General features: G+C 42.9%; 1 protein-coding gene across 1 annotated transcript in view; it reads right to left on the minus strand.

Moving 5' to 3' along the window:
• Positions 1-6763: 6763 nt before the first annotated feature.
• Positions 6764-17129, minus strand: part of slc12a1 (solute carrier family 12 member 1) — a 51821-nt gene continuing 41455 nt past the window's right edge. The window contains exons 18-26 of the mRNA XM_065012136.1: positions 16297-16403; positions 15621-15703; positions 13743-13868; positions 13316-13444; positions 11632-11743; positions 11275-11361; positions 10672-10807; positions 10187-10254; positions 6764-9822 (exon numbers count right to left, since the gene is read on the minus strand). Of these exons, the coding sequence (XP_064868208.1) occupies positions 9687-9822; positions 10187-10254; positions 10672-10807; positions 11275-11361; positions 11632-11743; positions 13316-13444; positions 13743-13868; positions 15621-15703; positions 16297-16403 (984 nt within the window). The 3' untranslated portion in view covers positions 6764-9686. The remainder of the gene's footprint in view (positions 9823-10186; positions 10255-10671; positions 10808-11274; positions 11362-11631; positions 11744-13315; positions 13445-13742; positions 13869-15620; positions 15704-16296; positions 16404-17129) is intronic.

Consider the following 17129-nt stretch of genomic DNA (forward strand, 5'->3'; position numbering starts at 1 on the left):
TTCATTTGCAGTCTGGATGCAGAGGGGTGAACATCTCCTACTCTGACTGAATCTGGGAGGGACCGCTGCGCGAGGACTGTGGGTGCTTTGGGACGGGGGTGGGGCCCACGATATGTGGCTTTCACGTCAGAGTCTCCAAAAGTCTCAAATAACACCAGAAAAAGTCGCTAGAATAGTTGCTAGTCGCTTTTTTGAAAATGTGTCGCTAGAGGGGTCTGAATACTCGCTAAATATAGCCACAAAGTCGCTAAATTGGCAACACTGCTGTGACAGTAGGAGTGAAGTTTATTGAGAAAGTGGACTCTTGCCCTTTGGCTGATCCATTTGTGGTTGCACGGTGTGTGAAAAAAAGAGTTGGGTCATGTGGAATCAGTGAGGTTAACCAGAAGTGGTCTAGTGATAAGTGTGTTTCTTTTGGGTAGAGGGAGAATGCGCTCGGAGTAAAACGAATGGTGGCAAGAAAAGTTCATTGTTTTGTTCTCAAGAAAAGTGCACCAATGAAAGGAGTGATAACTGGGGTAGCAGTAAATATAACAGTTGACCAGCTGAGGGATAAGATTTCCAGTGTATCAGATGTTAGTCGTTTGATGCGGAAAGAGTGGGGAAACAGAAGATACATTGTGTCTGTTCTTTTGAGTTTTGATGAGTCTTTGCCCGACAAAAGTGAAGTTAGGATATGTTATCCTGTATGTGCCGTATACATTACGATGTTACGGGTGTCAAGCTTATGGGCATGTGGCAGCAGTGTGTAGGAGGGAGGGTTCAAGGTGTGAGAAATGTTCAGAAGGGCATGAGACAAAGGAATGTGTACTATTGGGGAATGTGTTAATTGTAGGGGTGCCCATGGAGCTGGGGATCAGACATGTCCCGAGCGAGAGAGGCAGGTTGAGGTTTCCAGGTTAGAGTAGAGCCATACCAGTACAGAGTAAGATTGGATTTTTAGTATTTATAAAAATGGTTACCAATTGTATTGCAGGGATGGATCGGAAGTCACGTAAAATTGAGTTTGTGGTGGCAGCTGCAGAGAGGTATTTGGGTGTGCGACATTTGACATCAGAAGAGTTACAATATGTGTTAGGTGGCGATGTCCCATTCTTTCAGGATAATGGGGTAGGAATAAATACATTTAATTAGTGGAGTAGGGTAGTGTTCATTTTTATTTTATATAATTTTGAAATTAGTGAGTAGTGTTAGATGGTAGGGTATTTATTTAGTACATTTTTATTTTTCAAGCAAAGAATAAGGGTGTTGTACTACAGTCTAGTAGGTGGCGGTAATGCAACAAATTGGATGCAAACCGCCGTTAAACCTCAGAAGAAGAAATTAGAGCTTGATACCTCAGATGATGAAAAATGATGGATAGCTAATTCAAATAAATACCTTTATGAATTATGAAGCCTTTATGTGCTTTTTTCAATACATCAATGCTTTAAAAAAATTCAAAATGTGACGTTATCTACCAAATAAGTTGTTTTCTGAAATTATTAAAAAGCTACTACTATTAAAAAGCTAACTACAAAAACACAATTCCTTACCCAATAGGCTAAACAGGTGTAATGAACACGTGTAAATATGTGCCCATAACAAGCGTTCTAATCACCTGTAAATGCACACTGGACAGGTATAATGCACAATGACAGTAAAACAGTCATTGAAATTGTTGAGGGGTGATGTCTTTCTGGTTTCATTCTACAAAATGTTCTTTAGGGTCTAGTTTGAAGCTGGTGTACAAACCCAAAAGTAAAAGATGCAAAAACAAAACTTAAGAACGGGAAGCATAGAAATAGCATACATAGAATAGATCTACCACTTCTTAGACTTGCTTTCAAGTCGAAGGATAGAAAAGCGAGTTAAAGATCTATGTTAATTTGGTCAGGTTGCCCAAAAAGTTACATAATGCCACTTTAATGTTCCACAAAAGTATCATAAAAATATTGAAATGATGCATATACTCTCTAATTTATCCTTCTTTACAATAAAGTAGTAAGTGTTCCACTTTGCCAATCAAGGTGTCCCAATTTGCCAGTATCGACTGAAAAAATGTGGTCTCAGGACAATGTGTTTGAAAAAGTCACCATCCTGTATTTAATATTTATTTATTTTGTATAAGTTAATGGAGTTCTTAAGCTATTTAGAATGGTATCATGTTGGGGGTTAAGACGTGTAGGGTGTCAGGTAGGGTGGAGGTGATATGGTCCTTGACTAGTCTCTCAAAGCACTTCATGATGACGGAAGTGAGTGCTACGGGGCGGTAGTCGTTTAGCTCAGTTACCTTAGCTTTCTTGGGAACAGGAACAATGGTGGCCCTCTTGAAGGATGTGGGAACAACAGACTGGGATAGGGATTGATTGAATATGTCCGTAAACACACCAGTCAGCTGGTCTGCGCATGCTCTGAGGGCGCGGCTGGGGATGCCGTCTGGGCCTGCAGCCTTGCGAGGGTTGACACTTTAAATGTTTTCCTCACGTCCGCATGTTTTTGTTGCGGGCCGTGTCAGTGGCACTGTATTGTCCTCAAAGCGGGCAAAAAAGTTATTTAGTCTGCCTGGGAGCAAGACATCCTGGTCCGTGACGGGGCTGGTTTTCTTTTTGTAATCCGTGATTGACTGTAGACCCTGCCACATACCTCTTGTGTCTGAGCCGTTGAATTGAGATTCTACTTTGTCTCTATACTGACGCTTAGCTTGTTTGATTGCCTTGCGGAGGGAATAGTTACACTGTTTGTATTCGGTCATGTTTCCGGTCACCTTGCCCTGATTAAAAGCAGTGGTTCACGCTTTCAGTTTCACGCGAATGCTGCCATCAATCCACGGTTTCTGGTTTGGGGATGTTTTAATCGTTGCTATGGGAATGACATCTTCAACGCACATTCTAATGAACTCGCTCACCGAATCAGCGTATTCGTCAATGTTGTTGTCTGACGCAATACGAAACATATCCCAGTCCACGTGATGGAAGCAGTCTTGGAGTGTGGAATCAGATTGGTCGGACCAGCGTTGAACAGACCTCAGCACAGGAGCTTCTTGTTTTAGTTTCTGTCTGTAGGCAGGGATCAACAAAATGGAGTCGTGGTCAGCTTTCCCGAAAGGAGAGCGGGGCAGGGCCTTATATGCGTCGCGGAAGTTAGAATAGCAATGATCCAGGGTTTTTCCAGCCCTGGTTGCACAATCGATATGCTGATACAATTTAGGGAGTCTTGTTTTCAGATTAGCCTTGTTAAAATCCCCAGCTACAATGAATGCAGCCTCCGGAGATATGGATTCCAGTTTGCAAAGAGTCAAATAAAGTTCGTTCAGAGCCATCGATGTGTCTGCTTGGGGGGGGAATATATACGGCTGTGATTATAATCGAAGAGAATTCCCTTGGTAGATAATGCGGTCGACATTTGATTGTGAGGAATTCTAAATCAGGTGAACAGAAGGACTTGAGTTCCTGTATGTTGTTGTGGCCACACCACGTCACGTTAACCATGAAGCATATGCCCCCGCCCCTCTTCTTACCAGAAAGATGTTTGTTTCTGTCGGCGCGATGCGTGGAGAAACCAGCTGGCTGCACCGACTCCGATAGCGTCTCTCCAGTGAGCCATGTTTCCGTGAAGCAAAGAACGTTACAGTCTCTGATGTCCCTCTGGAATGCTACCTTTGCTCGGATTTCATCAACCTTGTTGTCAAGAGACCTTGTTGTCGCCGGCCGGGATCCATTCCGTTGTCCTGGGTGAAAGGCAGAACACAGGATCCGCTTCGCGAAAGTCATATTCTTGGTCGTACTGATGGTGAGTTGACGCTGCTCTTATGTTCAGTAGTTCTTCTCGACTGTATGTAATGAAACCTAAGATGACCTGGGGTACCAATGTAAGAAATAACACGTAAAAAAACAAAAAACTGCATAGTTTCCTAGGAACGCGAAGCGAGGCGGCCATCTCTGTCGGCGCCGGAAAATGTCCTCTGGTCTGATGAAACAAAAATAGAACTGTTTGGCCATAATGACCATTGTTTTGTTTGGAGGAAAAAGGGGGAGGCTTGCAAGCATAATAACACCATCCCAACTGTGAAGCATGGGAGTGGCAGCATCATGTTGTGGGGGTACTTTGCTGCAGGAGGGACTGGTGCACTTCACAAAATAGATGGCTACATGAGGGAGGAAAATTACGTGGATATATTGAAGCAAGTGTAAAGAACGCGTGTTCCAAATGGACAATGACCCCAAGCATACTTCCAAAGTTGTGGCAAAATGGCTTAAGGACAACAAAGTCAAGGTATTGGAGTGGCCATCACAAAGCCCTGACCTCAATCCTATAGAAAATTTGTGGGAAAAACTGAAAAAGCGTGTGCGAGCAGGAAGGCCTACAAACCTGACTCAGTTACACCAGTTCTGTCAGGAGGAATGGGCCAAAATTCACCCAACTTATTGTGGGAAACTTGTGGAAGGCTACCCGAAACGTTTGACCCAACTTAAACCATTTAAAGGCAATGCCACCAAATACTAATTCAAATCTAATTTATTTATATAGCCCTTCGTACATCAGCTGATATCTCAAAGTGCTGTACAGAAACCCAGCCTAAAACCCCAAACAGCAAGCAATGCAGGTGTAGAAGCACGGTGGCTAGGAAAAACTCCCTAGAAAGGCCAAAACCTAGGAAGAAACCTAGAGAGGAACCAGGCTATGTGGGGTGGCCAGTCCTCTTCTGGCTGTGCCGGGTGGAGATTATAACAGAACATGGCCAAGATGTTAAAATGTTCATAAATGACCAGCATGGTCGAATAATAATAACGCAGAGCAGTTGAAACTGGAGCAGCAGCACGGCCAGGTGGACTGGGGACAGCAAGGAGTCATCATGTCAGGTAGTCCTTTTTAATTGAGTGTATGTAAACTTCTGACCCACTGGGAATGTGATGAAAGAAATAAAAGTTGAAATAAATCATTCTCTCTACCATTAATTTGACATTTCACATTTTTTAAATAAAGTGTTGATCTTAACTGACCTAAGACAGGGAATTTTTACTAGGATTAAATGTCAGGAATTGTGAAAACGGAGTTTAAATGTATTTGGCTGAGGTGTAAACGTGTAAACTTTCTACTTCAACTGCACATACAATTAAAAGTGGAGAGTGGAGGCTGTTATAGCAGCAAAGGGGGGACCAACTCCATATTAATTCCCATGATTTTGGTAGTGTATTTAATTTAAGACATTTAAAAAAAATCTAAAAACATGTTTTCACTTTGTAATTATGGGGTATTGTGTGTAGATGGGTGAGATTTTTACAAATGTAATCTATTTTGAATTCAGGCTGCAACACAACAAAATGGAATACGTCTAGGAGTATGAATACTTTCTGAAGGCACAGGATAACCCACTAACAGAACTTATAACCAGAGAGGAAGAGGCGATAGATCATATTTTTTGCCAAATAGCTAGATAGCTACTTTATCACGTCATGCATGGTTTGTTTGTGGCCCTGGTAACAATAACTAATGGTAGCTAGCTGGAGTGATGTGTGCATCATTCTCCTCCTAAAATGCACTGCATGGTCAATCTGATGTCTGCATTGGCCTGCAGCATTTACGGTGATATGGTCTCTGCCATATGCGCTTCATGGAGCAGCGCAGAGCTGTTGTGAAGGAAGTTGTCAAGGAAGTGAGTGTCTGTTTATACAGGACCTCCCGTCCTCACCTACCATTAACCAATCATGTCAATGCAGAGCTATACAGAGCCCTCCGCATTTTTACATCATTTGGGAGGCACAATGCAGTGCAGAGCTCAATTTAGCCTCTGCATGCCTCTGGAGGCTCCGCAATTGCATCACACCCTCCATATGGAGCCTCTGACCACATTTTCGGATCAAGCATAAATTGTCTTTTATCCCCCCATGTGTGTCCGTCCCAGGCCAGGTAGCTCCCTCATGCTCCTCTTTTGTGTAATGGAAGACTTGTAGCTTGGGGCTAATAACCAATGATATATATCAACTCTGGATTGCTGATGCTATGTATTGGCCATTGAGAGGCTTTGAAGCCACTGGTCGGCCATATTGTCATTACCCAGTAGGCGCAGTCCTCCCTCCATAGCAGTGTTTCTCAACTCTGGTCCTCGTGTACCGCCAACAGCACACATTTCTGTTGTAGCCCTGGACAAAAGCATCTGATTCAATGTGTCAAGGTCTTGATGATTAGTTGAGTGGTAGAATCAGGTGTACTTGTCCAGGGGGCCATAACAAAAAGATGTACTATTGGGGGGTACTGGAGGACTGAAACACTGCTCCATAGGAATTAATGGATATCTACAGTATTTCAATTGAATGTTTCAAGGACAAAATTACATGTATTTAAGTATGATTTTTTTTGTAATGGGGCCACTATCGTCAGTAATCTCAAACATATACTATAAGGAAAATATTTGTATATATTTTTTTTATGTTTGGCTCACATAATATAATTTAAAAGTATGCATTAAGGTGTCTATAATATTCTAAATGTGGCAAAAATAAATGTAGACATGAATAAATCCCAAATATTTTTTACTACCGTGTTGGCGTGCCAAGATGGAGGTTCAGTGGCTTCAACACAGCGCCCCCTATCTGTCATCAAGTGTATATATAAATCATTGCCAATAACCAAGGACTGAACACAAGAAAGGTTGGTGTACCCAACTATTGTATTATTCCGCATTATGTTCTATATTTCTATATTTGAGAATAATGTAACCAACCTATTGACTTGTAATGTAATGTGTCTGACCGTCTTGATGGACATAAATTATGAGGAAAAATAAGAGTAACTCAACATTTTATTCCTTCTTCATAATACATTAATTAAAATATGACAGTTAAATATGATAAGGAGTCTTATAAAAGACAATGGTTAAAACACAGAAATAAATCAAGCATTTCTATATTGAAAATATACAGCACATAAGTTGATTTACATTTTCCTGTTTTGTTTGATAGATTTTCATCACAGTGTGTGTGTGTGTGCTTGTGTGTGTGTGCTTGCGTGTGTGTGCAGGTAGTAAGTGATCCCTTCATTATTTCACGAGACATTCAACTAGTAGCTACTTGTGTTGAATATACACATCTATACAAAGTAGTATACAGTATTTTTCAATGGATATCAAACTAATATTGCTAGTAGCATTTGAATATAATTTAAAAAATGTTATTTATATATTGATCACTTTTTGCATAGGTCATTTGTTTGCTATGATGTTCATTTCCTAGAACACCATCATATTTGTGCATACTAGCCTACATACACAGTGTACAAAACATTAAGGACACCTTCTTGAGTTGCCCGCAGAACAGCCTCAATTAGCATTCCACAGGAATGCTGGCCCATGTTGACTCCAATGCTTTCCACAGTTGTGTCAAGTTGGCTGGATGTTCTTAGGGTGGTGGACCTTTCTTGATACACATGGGAAACTGTTGAGTGGGGAAAACCCAGCAGCGTTACAGTTCTTGACACAAACTGGTGCGCCTGACACCTGCTACCATACCCCGTTCAAAGGGACTTAAATATTTTGTCTTGGCCATTCACCCTCTGAATGGCACTCATACACAATCCATGTCTCAATTGTCTTAAGGCTTAAAAATCCTTCTTTAACCTGTCTCCTCCCCTTCATCTACACTGATTGAAGTGGATTTAACAAGTGACATAAATAAGGGATCATAGCTTTCTCCCTGATTCACCTGTCAGTCTATGTCATGGAAAGAGCAGGTGTTCTTAATGTTTTGTGTACTCAGTGTGTATCATCTGTTGTTCCCCCAAAATAAGTGTTATACATATAGGCTAGCTGCAAGCAGCAATGACCTGGGCCCAAGCCTTTTGACTCTTTCTCAAATATTTTGCCCTTATTTAAGTCATCAAATTCAGCCACAACGCCAACTCAGTGTCTAGGGATGTCTATCTGAAAGCAGCAGTGGTGGGATTTGAACCTGGGCCGCCATGGGTTGGCATGTACAAGACGAAGGCACTAGCCCATGCTGGCCTCAGGGTTGAGAACTATGGAGGAGTCTGTATGTATGAACTACAGGTTCTGGTCTTGACTCAATCTTTTGCTCTTACACCAATCTCATAATATAGAATAATATAATTTATGCCATTTATCAGACACTTATATCTAAAGCAACTTACTGTCATGCATGCCAAAAATGTTTTACATATGAATGGTCCCGGATATCGAACCCACTATCGTGGCATTGCAAGCACCATGCTCTACCAACTGTGCTACAGAGGACCACTATGTGGGTAGTGGACAAGTGTATATTTAAGGAAAAAGTATACCGTGTTGAGATGCATAGCCAGCAGGGGGCTCCAACTAGCCTGGGACCAGTCTGTTATCTAACGTCCCAGTCCCACTCTGTGTCAAATACCAAAGATTTACCAGATGTATTGGGTCACAATTTACACCATCCCTCCAAGTTTGGTCTCTGTAGGTCGAACTATAGGTCGAACTCTTAAAATTGGAATAATAATAATAACAATATGTCAGAATAATAATATCCTTAACAAGAACACTAACTGTAAGTTGCTCTGGATAAGAGCATCTGTTACATGATTAATATATATAATAATAAGAGTTTTCCGGCCCGATTTAGGGTTTGGACCCCTAATTATGCACCACATGTACAATTCCATGCAGCATAGGCACTGGCAGTGTAATTAACCCATCCCAGGCAGTGTAATTGACCCATCCCAGGCAGTGTAATTAACCCATCCCAGGCAGTGTAATTAACCCATCCCAGGCAGTGTAATTAACCCATCCCAGGCAGTGTAATTGACCCATCCCAGGCAGTGTAATTAACCCATCCCAGGCAGTGTAATTAACCCATCCCAGGCAGTGTAATTGACCCATCCCAGGCAGTGTAATTGACCCATCCCAGGCAGTGTAATTGACCCATCCCAGGCAGTGTAATTGACCCATCCCAGGCAGTGTAATTGACCCATCCCAGGCAGTGTAATTAACCCATCCCAGGCAGTGTAATTAACCCATCCCAGGCAGTGTAATTGACCCATCCCAGGCAGTGTAATTGACCCATCCCAGGCAGTGTAATTGACCCATCCCAGGCAGTGTAATTGACCCATCCCAGACAGTGTAATTGACCCATCCCAGACAGTGTAATTAACCCATCCCAGGCAGTGTAATTAACCCATCCCAGGCAGTGTAATGGACCCATCCCAGGCAGTGTAATGGACCCATCCCAGGCAGTGTAATTAACCCATCCCAGGCAGTGTAATTAACCCATCCCAGGCAGTGTAATGGACCCATCCCAGGCAGTGTAATTGACCCATCCCAGGCAGTGTAATTAACCCATCCCAGGCAGTGTAATGGACCCATCCCAGGCAGTGTAATGGACCCATCCCAGGCAGTGTAATGGACCCATCCCAGGCAGTGTAATGGACCCATCCCAGGCAGTGTAATTAACCCATCCCAGGCAGTGTAATTAACCCATCCCAGGCAGTGTCCGGTCCTTGTGCCCATATATCCCTGAGTCCATATGTCTGTGTTGTGTCGTCACTATTTGGTCATGCTAGACAAGACTGAAGAACCTCACTTTCTAACCTTTAACCTTTCCCGTAACCTGATCTCTAACCATCACCTTTTCATTTAAACTGATAGCAACTAACTCCTGGATATTGATGAAAGTGCCTTGGTTGTCCCTTGTGGCCATCTAGGGACTGCTGAGAGGGTCGGTCTATGAGTAGAAGGTGAGGACGCTCTTGTGGTTGCCTCTGATCAACATGGTGGGAGGGAGGTTCTTGGTGAGGATGTCCAACCAGGCCATGTAGAGGTGGTCAGAGACTGAGCCTAGACGGGCGATGGGCATACTCCTGCAAAGAGGGAAGTACAGTATTAAACCTAAGTTATCTAAACAGTTGGCTATTAGCAGCAGGGTCACCACTATATGTCCGTGGGTGTCTCAGGGGGATTTCACACATGCGTCTAATACACAGTTGAAACAGGACAGATATAAGCACCAACCAGATGATTATTATTGTTGTTATTATTGTTATATACCTCAGTTAGCTTCATAGTTTTGTGACACATTGGACTATCATATTTATGTCTTTTTTACAGAGAGATTGATAGATGATGATATGGCTCTTGTTGGTGTCTCTTATAATTAGGGCCTAGAGTTTTTCCTGAACACATGGTGACCTGACCAGGAAAAACTCTACAGTATATTGTACTTACACTATGATGAGGTTGGCAGCTCGGGAGTTCTCCTGCAGTAGTTCATTCAGCCTGACCTGGAGGTTGGTCTGGAGGAGAGAGGACACAAAGTGGTGGTGGGCCACATGGTTGGTATGACAACCATGTAAGGCTTCAGTGAAAACACAGCTGTCTACTTCTGTTGCTACTGCATCATGGGACTGTTGGATTCTATTGTCCAGATTAATATATTACATTCTACTACAAGAAGATAGAGTTGAGCACAGTGCTTGACGTGGACTGAAAAAGGTTCCGGTACTCATTTTGGGTGCAGGTACTGTTTATATTTAGGTGCAGGAGCTCCACAATACTTTGGAGCTAATATTCTATAAGAGGAAAAGGAGCTCAAGCAATGGAACATTTGAGGTAGAAGTAGAAGTTATTGGTCTCTGTGGTGAGCATTGTGCAGTGGTCTGTCTCTACAAGTCTCTATGGTGAGCAGTCACTGGTCTGCCTCTATACTCCACCTTTTCCTCGAAGGTGTCCAGCTCGGCGTCAGAGATCTTCCAGGGGTTGTCTTTCCTCAGAGCCTCGGCCAGAGTGGTGCTCTTTGACCCCTCGTGAAGACGGAATGGCTCAATCATGTCCTCAAACATCTTCCAGCTGGGGGACGAACACAGACAGGAGTTAGCTGGGTTAATCAGGTATTAATCACTGATCCTATGACTTCAGATATCAGGAATATTATGTTTTACCTGTGCAAGTTATCATTCATCTTGGCACAGAATGAAATCGACTACTCTGACACCAGAGATGGAGCAGTTTGAAGCTGAGTTGTCTTTTCTTGTGTAAATACTAAATGAGACAAAGTTCTGCGTCTGTTTTATATAGTCATTAACTATCTCACTATAATAGAGCCTTTATCCATTTCCTGACTGGTGTTGCCTTCGGCTGACTGCTGATCACATCCCTGACGTGTGGTTGGTCAGCTGAGAGTGACCTCACGGCTACAGTACAGAATGTCTGGAATCTCTCCCACCACAGCATGTGAGCGACAGTGTGTGTGTGAGCAGTCACATCTCCCCAAGGTTGTGTGTGTGTGTGTGTGTGTGTGTGTGTGTTTATATTACCTGTTAGAGTTGGGGTTTTGGGTGATGTCGTCGATGACGTGGATGTCTGCATATTTGATCCTGAACTTCTCCAGCAGAGACTTCATCCTATAAACACAGACACACACAGAGGCACACACTGATCACCACTGCTATGAGCTGCGATATAACAGGTCTTATTTCCAAAGATGTGCTTGTTTAGCCCGTCTGTTTCTGCTCTCTTGCCAACTCCTTATGGAATTGTAATGTGTGGCATGACCATGGCAGAAAGGGATTAGTGACAAGTACAAACAGATCTGGGACCAGGCTAGTGGTTGTTGATGATTAGACTGTATTATCTTCCTCTATTCATAAATGATTGAAATTGATCATACGTACTCATGTCTGTCCTGCTCGACACGTCCCGGCTGGCCAGCGATGAAGATCCTCATCTTACAGTCCTTGAACTTCTTACGGGTTGTCAGGATGTAGGGCAGCAGTAGGGTTAGACCTGACACACAGACAGAGAGAGAGAGAGAGGCCATGAGCGAGAGAGAGACAGAGTGTGTGTGTGTGAGAGAGACAGACAGTGAGAGAGACAGTGAGTGAGAGAGCTAGAGACAGACAGAGAAAGTGAGAGAGATACACAGACAGAGATACAGGCAGAGAAAGAGAGAGCGTGAGGGAGGAAGGTAGGTAGCTATTTCAATCTATAAGTCTATTATGTGAAGATGCTGTGGTCTATAATGACGAGAGACTTATAGACATGCTGTGGTCTATAATGAAGAGAGTGATATAGACATGCTGTGGTCTATAATGAAGAGAGTGATATAGACATGCTGTGGTCTATAATGAAGAGTGATATAGACATGCTGTGGTCTATAATGAAGAGAGTGATATAGACATGCTGTGGTCTATAATGAAGAGTGATATAGACATGCTGTGGTCTATAATGAAGAGAGTGATATAGACATGCTGTGGTCTATAATGAAGAGAGTGATATAGACATGCTGTGGTCTATAATGAAGAGAGTGATATAGACATGCTGTGGTCTATAATGACGAGAGACTTATAGACATGCTGTGGTCTATAATGAAGAGAGTGATATAGACATGCTGTGGTCTATAATAAAGAGAGTGATATAGACATGCTGTGGTCTATAATGAAGAGAGTGATATAGACATGCTGTGGTCTATAATGAAGAGAGTGATATAGACATGCTGTGGTCTATAATGAAGAGAGTGATATAGACATGCTGGGGTCTATAATGAAGAGAGTGATATAGACATGCTGTGGTCTATAATGAAGAGAGTGATATAGACATGCTGTGGTCTATAATGAAGAGAGTGATATAGACATGCTGTGGTCTATAATGAAGAGAGTGATATAGACATGCTGTGGTCTATAATGAAGAGAGTGATATAGACATGCTGTGGTCTATAATGAAGAGAGTGATATAGACATGCTGGGGTCTATAATGAAGAGTGATATAGACATGCTGTGGTCTATAATGAAAAGAGTGATATAGACATGCTGTGGTCTATAATGAAGAGAGTGATATAGACATGCTGTGGTCTATAATGAAGAGAGTGATATAGACATGCTGTGGTCTATAATGAAGAGAGTGATATAGACATGCTGGGGTCTATAATGAAGAGAGTGATATAGACATGCTGTAGTCTATAATGAAGAGAGTGATATAGACATGCTGTGGTCTATAATGAAGAGAGTGATATAGACATGCTGTGGTCTATAATGAAGAGAGTGATATAGACATGCTGTCTATAATGGTCTATAATGAAGAGAGTGATAATAAGAGACATGCTGGGGTCTATAATGAAGAGAGTGATATAGACATGCTGTGGTCTATAATGAAGAGAGTGATATAGACATGCTGGGGTCTATAATGAAGAGAGTGATATAGACATGCTGGGGTCTATAATGAAGAGTGATATAGACATGCTGTGGTCTATAATGAATAGTGATATAGACATGCTGTGGTCTATAATGAAGAGAGTGATATAGACATGCTGGGGTCTATAATGTGTCACCGTTGTGTGATGTGTATAGAGAGGTCGCCTACCTCCGTCATCAAACATCCACCAGACATCGATGGTTCCTTTGCCCTGTTTCCTCTGGAACTGAGTGCTGGTGGACACCAGCCTTTCATTCACCACCACTACCTGGGGAGACTGAGGGGTCGTCACTGATGCTGGGGGAGAGAAAAGGAAATAGAACACATTAGCAATGTGTTTAATAATACAGTAATAGTCATTCACAACCAAGTATGCTCAGTTCCTATGATCATTTCATCTCTCTCTGTGCCTCTCTCTCTGTTTCTCTCTCTCTCTCTCTGTATGTCTCTTATCTCTCCCCCTCTCCTTTTCCCCAAGGTTGTGTGAGTGTGTGAGTGTGTGAGTGTGTGAGTGTGTGAGTGAGTGTGTGAGTGTGTGAGTGTGTGAGTGAGTGTGAGTGAGTGTGAGTGAGTGAGTGAGTGAGTGATCTGGTACCTCTGGAAGTGAGGCCTTGTGTAGATAAGTTCCGTGACTTCCTGAAGATGGATTTCCCCTTATTCTCCTCAGCCAGCTCTTCTTTCTCCAGGTCCTTCTGCTCCTGGGCTTCTCTCTCCATCTCCTCTGGGGGGCGGTAGAGAGACACGTTACAACAGGGTTCTACTGATCATTACATCATTAGTGTATATCGTAGCCATAGCAAAACGTTTTGCGATGGAAAACCAAAATGAAGTTTAGCTCGTCCCTCCCTGTTCAGTCCATTTTCCCCTGGGTTGTCCCTAGTGAATACAACCCATCACATTCTCCTGGGTTGTCCCTAGTGAATACAACCCATCACATTCTCCTGGGTTGTCCCTAGTGAATACGACCCATCACATTAGACCACTGTGTCTCAAACCTCTCCTGGGTTGTCCCTAGTGAATACGACCCATCACATTAGACCACTGTGTCTCAAACCTCTCCTGGGTTATCCCTAGTGAATACAACCCATCACATTAGACCACTGTGTCTCAAACCTCTCCTGGGTTGTCCCTAGTGAATACGACCCATCACATTCTCCTGGGTTGTCCCTAGTGAATACAACCCATCACATTCTCCTGGGTTGTCCCTAGTGAATACGACCCATCACATTAGACCACTGTGTCTCAAACCTCTCCTGGGTTGTCCCTAGTGAATACGACCCGTCACATTAGACCACTGTGTCTCAAACCTCTCCTGGGTTGTCCCTAGTGAATACAACCCGTCACATTAGACCACTGTGTCTCAAACCTCTCCTGGGTTGTCCCTAGTGAATACAACCCATCACATTAGACCACTGTGTCTCAAACCTCTCCTGGGTTGTCCCTAGTGAATACAACCCGTCACATTAGACCACTGTGTCTCAAACCTCTCCTGGGTTGTCCCTAGTGAATACGACCCATCACATTATACCACTGTGTCTCAAACCTCTCCTGGGTTGTCGCTAGTGAATACAACCCATCACATTAGACCACTGTGTCTCAAACCTCTCCTGGGTTGTCCCTAGTGAATACAACCCATCACATTAGACCACTGTGTCTCAAACCTCTCCTGGGTTGTCCCTAGTGAATACGACCCATCACATTAGACCACTGTGTCTCAAACCTCTCCTGGGGGACCACCACAGAGTTTCAAAAAAATATATAATATAATTAGAATTCATTTAACCTTTATTTAACTAGGCAAGTCAGTTAAGAACAAATTCTTATTTATAATGATGGCCTACACCGGCAAAACCCAGATAATGCTGGGCCAATTGTGCGCCGCCCTATGGGAATCCCAATCACGGCCGGTTGTGATACAGCCTGGATTTGATCCCGGGTGTCTGTAATGACGCCTCAAACACTGCGATGCAGTGCCTTAGACCGCTGCACCACTTGGTAGCCCACATGTTTGTTCTAACCCTGCACTAACACATCCATCAACTAATCTACTAATCCTCGAGCCCTGGAGTGGTTGAATAAGGTGTGTTAGTGCTGGGCTGGAACTAAAGCCAGCAAACCCTGTATCTCTCCAGGACAGGAGTAACTACTAGATTAGTGTATCTATGACTCCTGGGGAGTGTCTCAAATTGCACTCTATTGCCTATATAGTGCACTACTTCTGACTAGGGCCCATAGCCCTGCAGTGGCTCTGTTGGTAACAGTTTATTCAGTAGATGTTATTGCTAGGAGCTGATTAGATGTGACCTTCATCTACTGCCTCTGATCTATGGACCAAAGAGCTCTCCTTATCAACTCGATCAATGTTGTCAATGTTATCAATAGTCATTGTATGATTGGGGTTGTTATATGGAAACAGTGCGTGCGTGCGTGCGTGCGTGCGTGCGTGCGTGCGTGCGTGCGTGCGTGTACTCACCCTGAGCCTTTATGATGTGTGAGATGTCCAGTCCCTGGTTCATCCTTAGTACCACGGTTCCGTACTCAAAGTCAAATGCATCGCTAAAAACACACACCCGGCACAGGACATACACTTTAATAACACACAGTTAGCACTTATCTTGCTTATTTTGTATGTTCTTCCTAACCTTCCTAACATTGAGTTGCACCCCCCCCCTTTGAACAGCCTCAATTCATCGGGGTATGGACTCTACAAGGTGTCGAAAGCGTTCCACTGGGATGGTGGCCCATGTCGACTCCAATGCTTCCCACAGTTGTGTCAAGTTGGCTGGATTTCCTTTGGTTGGTGGACCATTCTTGATACACATAGGAAATGGTTGAGTGTGAAAAGCCCAGCAGCGTTGCAGTTCTTGACACAAACCAGTTGGTCTGGCACCTACCACCATACTCTGTTTAAAGGTAAATGTTTTGTCTCGCCCATTCTCCCTCTGAATGCCACACATATACAATCCATGTCTCAATTGTCGCAATGCTTAAAAATCCTTCTTTAACCCGTCTCCTCCTCTTCAACGTCACTGATTGAAGTGGATTTAAAAGGTGACATCAATAAGAGATCATAGCTTTCACCTGGAATCAGCTGGTCAGTCTGTCATGGAAAGAGCAGGTGTTCCACTCAGTGTATGAGTGTGACTTACTGCAGTACTCCTACATAGCTCTGTACGCCAGCTGTGTCTGCTGTCCTCCAGTCCTTCTTGAAGCCCATCATCAGAATGTTGGGTTTCAGACGACCCAGACCTGATGCCTAGGACAGAGAATGACAACAGGTTATACCACACAGGCTGATCCTGAAAGACTTACACTACCTGCATTCAAGCAGACCTGGGACAAAAACATGGAAAACACTTATAGTTTTCCTGTCTGGTACAATAAAACCAATGGAATCATCTCCAAACTGTAAAGTTCACCAACCCTGCATGCTGGTCAACTTAAATCAAGGTCGCGTTTGGAACTATTTGACATGATATGTATTTGACTCCAAGACCGCATTCCACTCAGAAAGGTTTGAAATCTTCTTCCAAAAAAATTAAGTGTTTCCACTTTCCAGCAAAAATAGTATTTTATTAATGAAAAGTACATTCCAAAACACAGAAGTTGAGAATAGCCTAGTAAACAATACTATAAAGTTCTTAGTTTCACAGCATGATTAATTAACTCCCTGATCTCTGAAGAGGTACACTGCCTTCGGAAATTATTCCGACCCCTCGACTTTTTCCACATTTTGTTACGTTACAGCCTTATTCTAAAATGGATTAAATAAATAAAAAATCCTCATCAATCTACACACAATACCCCATAATGACAGAGTGAAAACAGCTTTTTAGAAACATTTGCGAATGTATTAAAATGTAAAAAACTGAAATACCTTATTTACATAAGTATTCAGACGCTTTGCTATGAGACTCGAAATTGAGCTCAGGTGCATCCTGTTTCCATTGATCATCCGTGAAATGCTTTTACAACTTGATTG

This window comes from Oncorhynchus nerka, linkage group LG27, assembly GCF_034236695.1.
Source record: "Oncorhynchus nerka isolate Pitt River linkage group LG27, Oner_Uvic_2.0, whole genome shotgun sequence".
NCBI classification, from domain to species: domain Eukaryota; kingdom Metazoa; phylum Chordata; class Actinopteri; order Salmoniformes; family Salmonidae; genus Oncorhynchus; species Oncorhynchus nerka.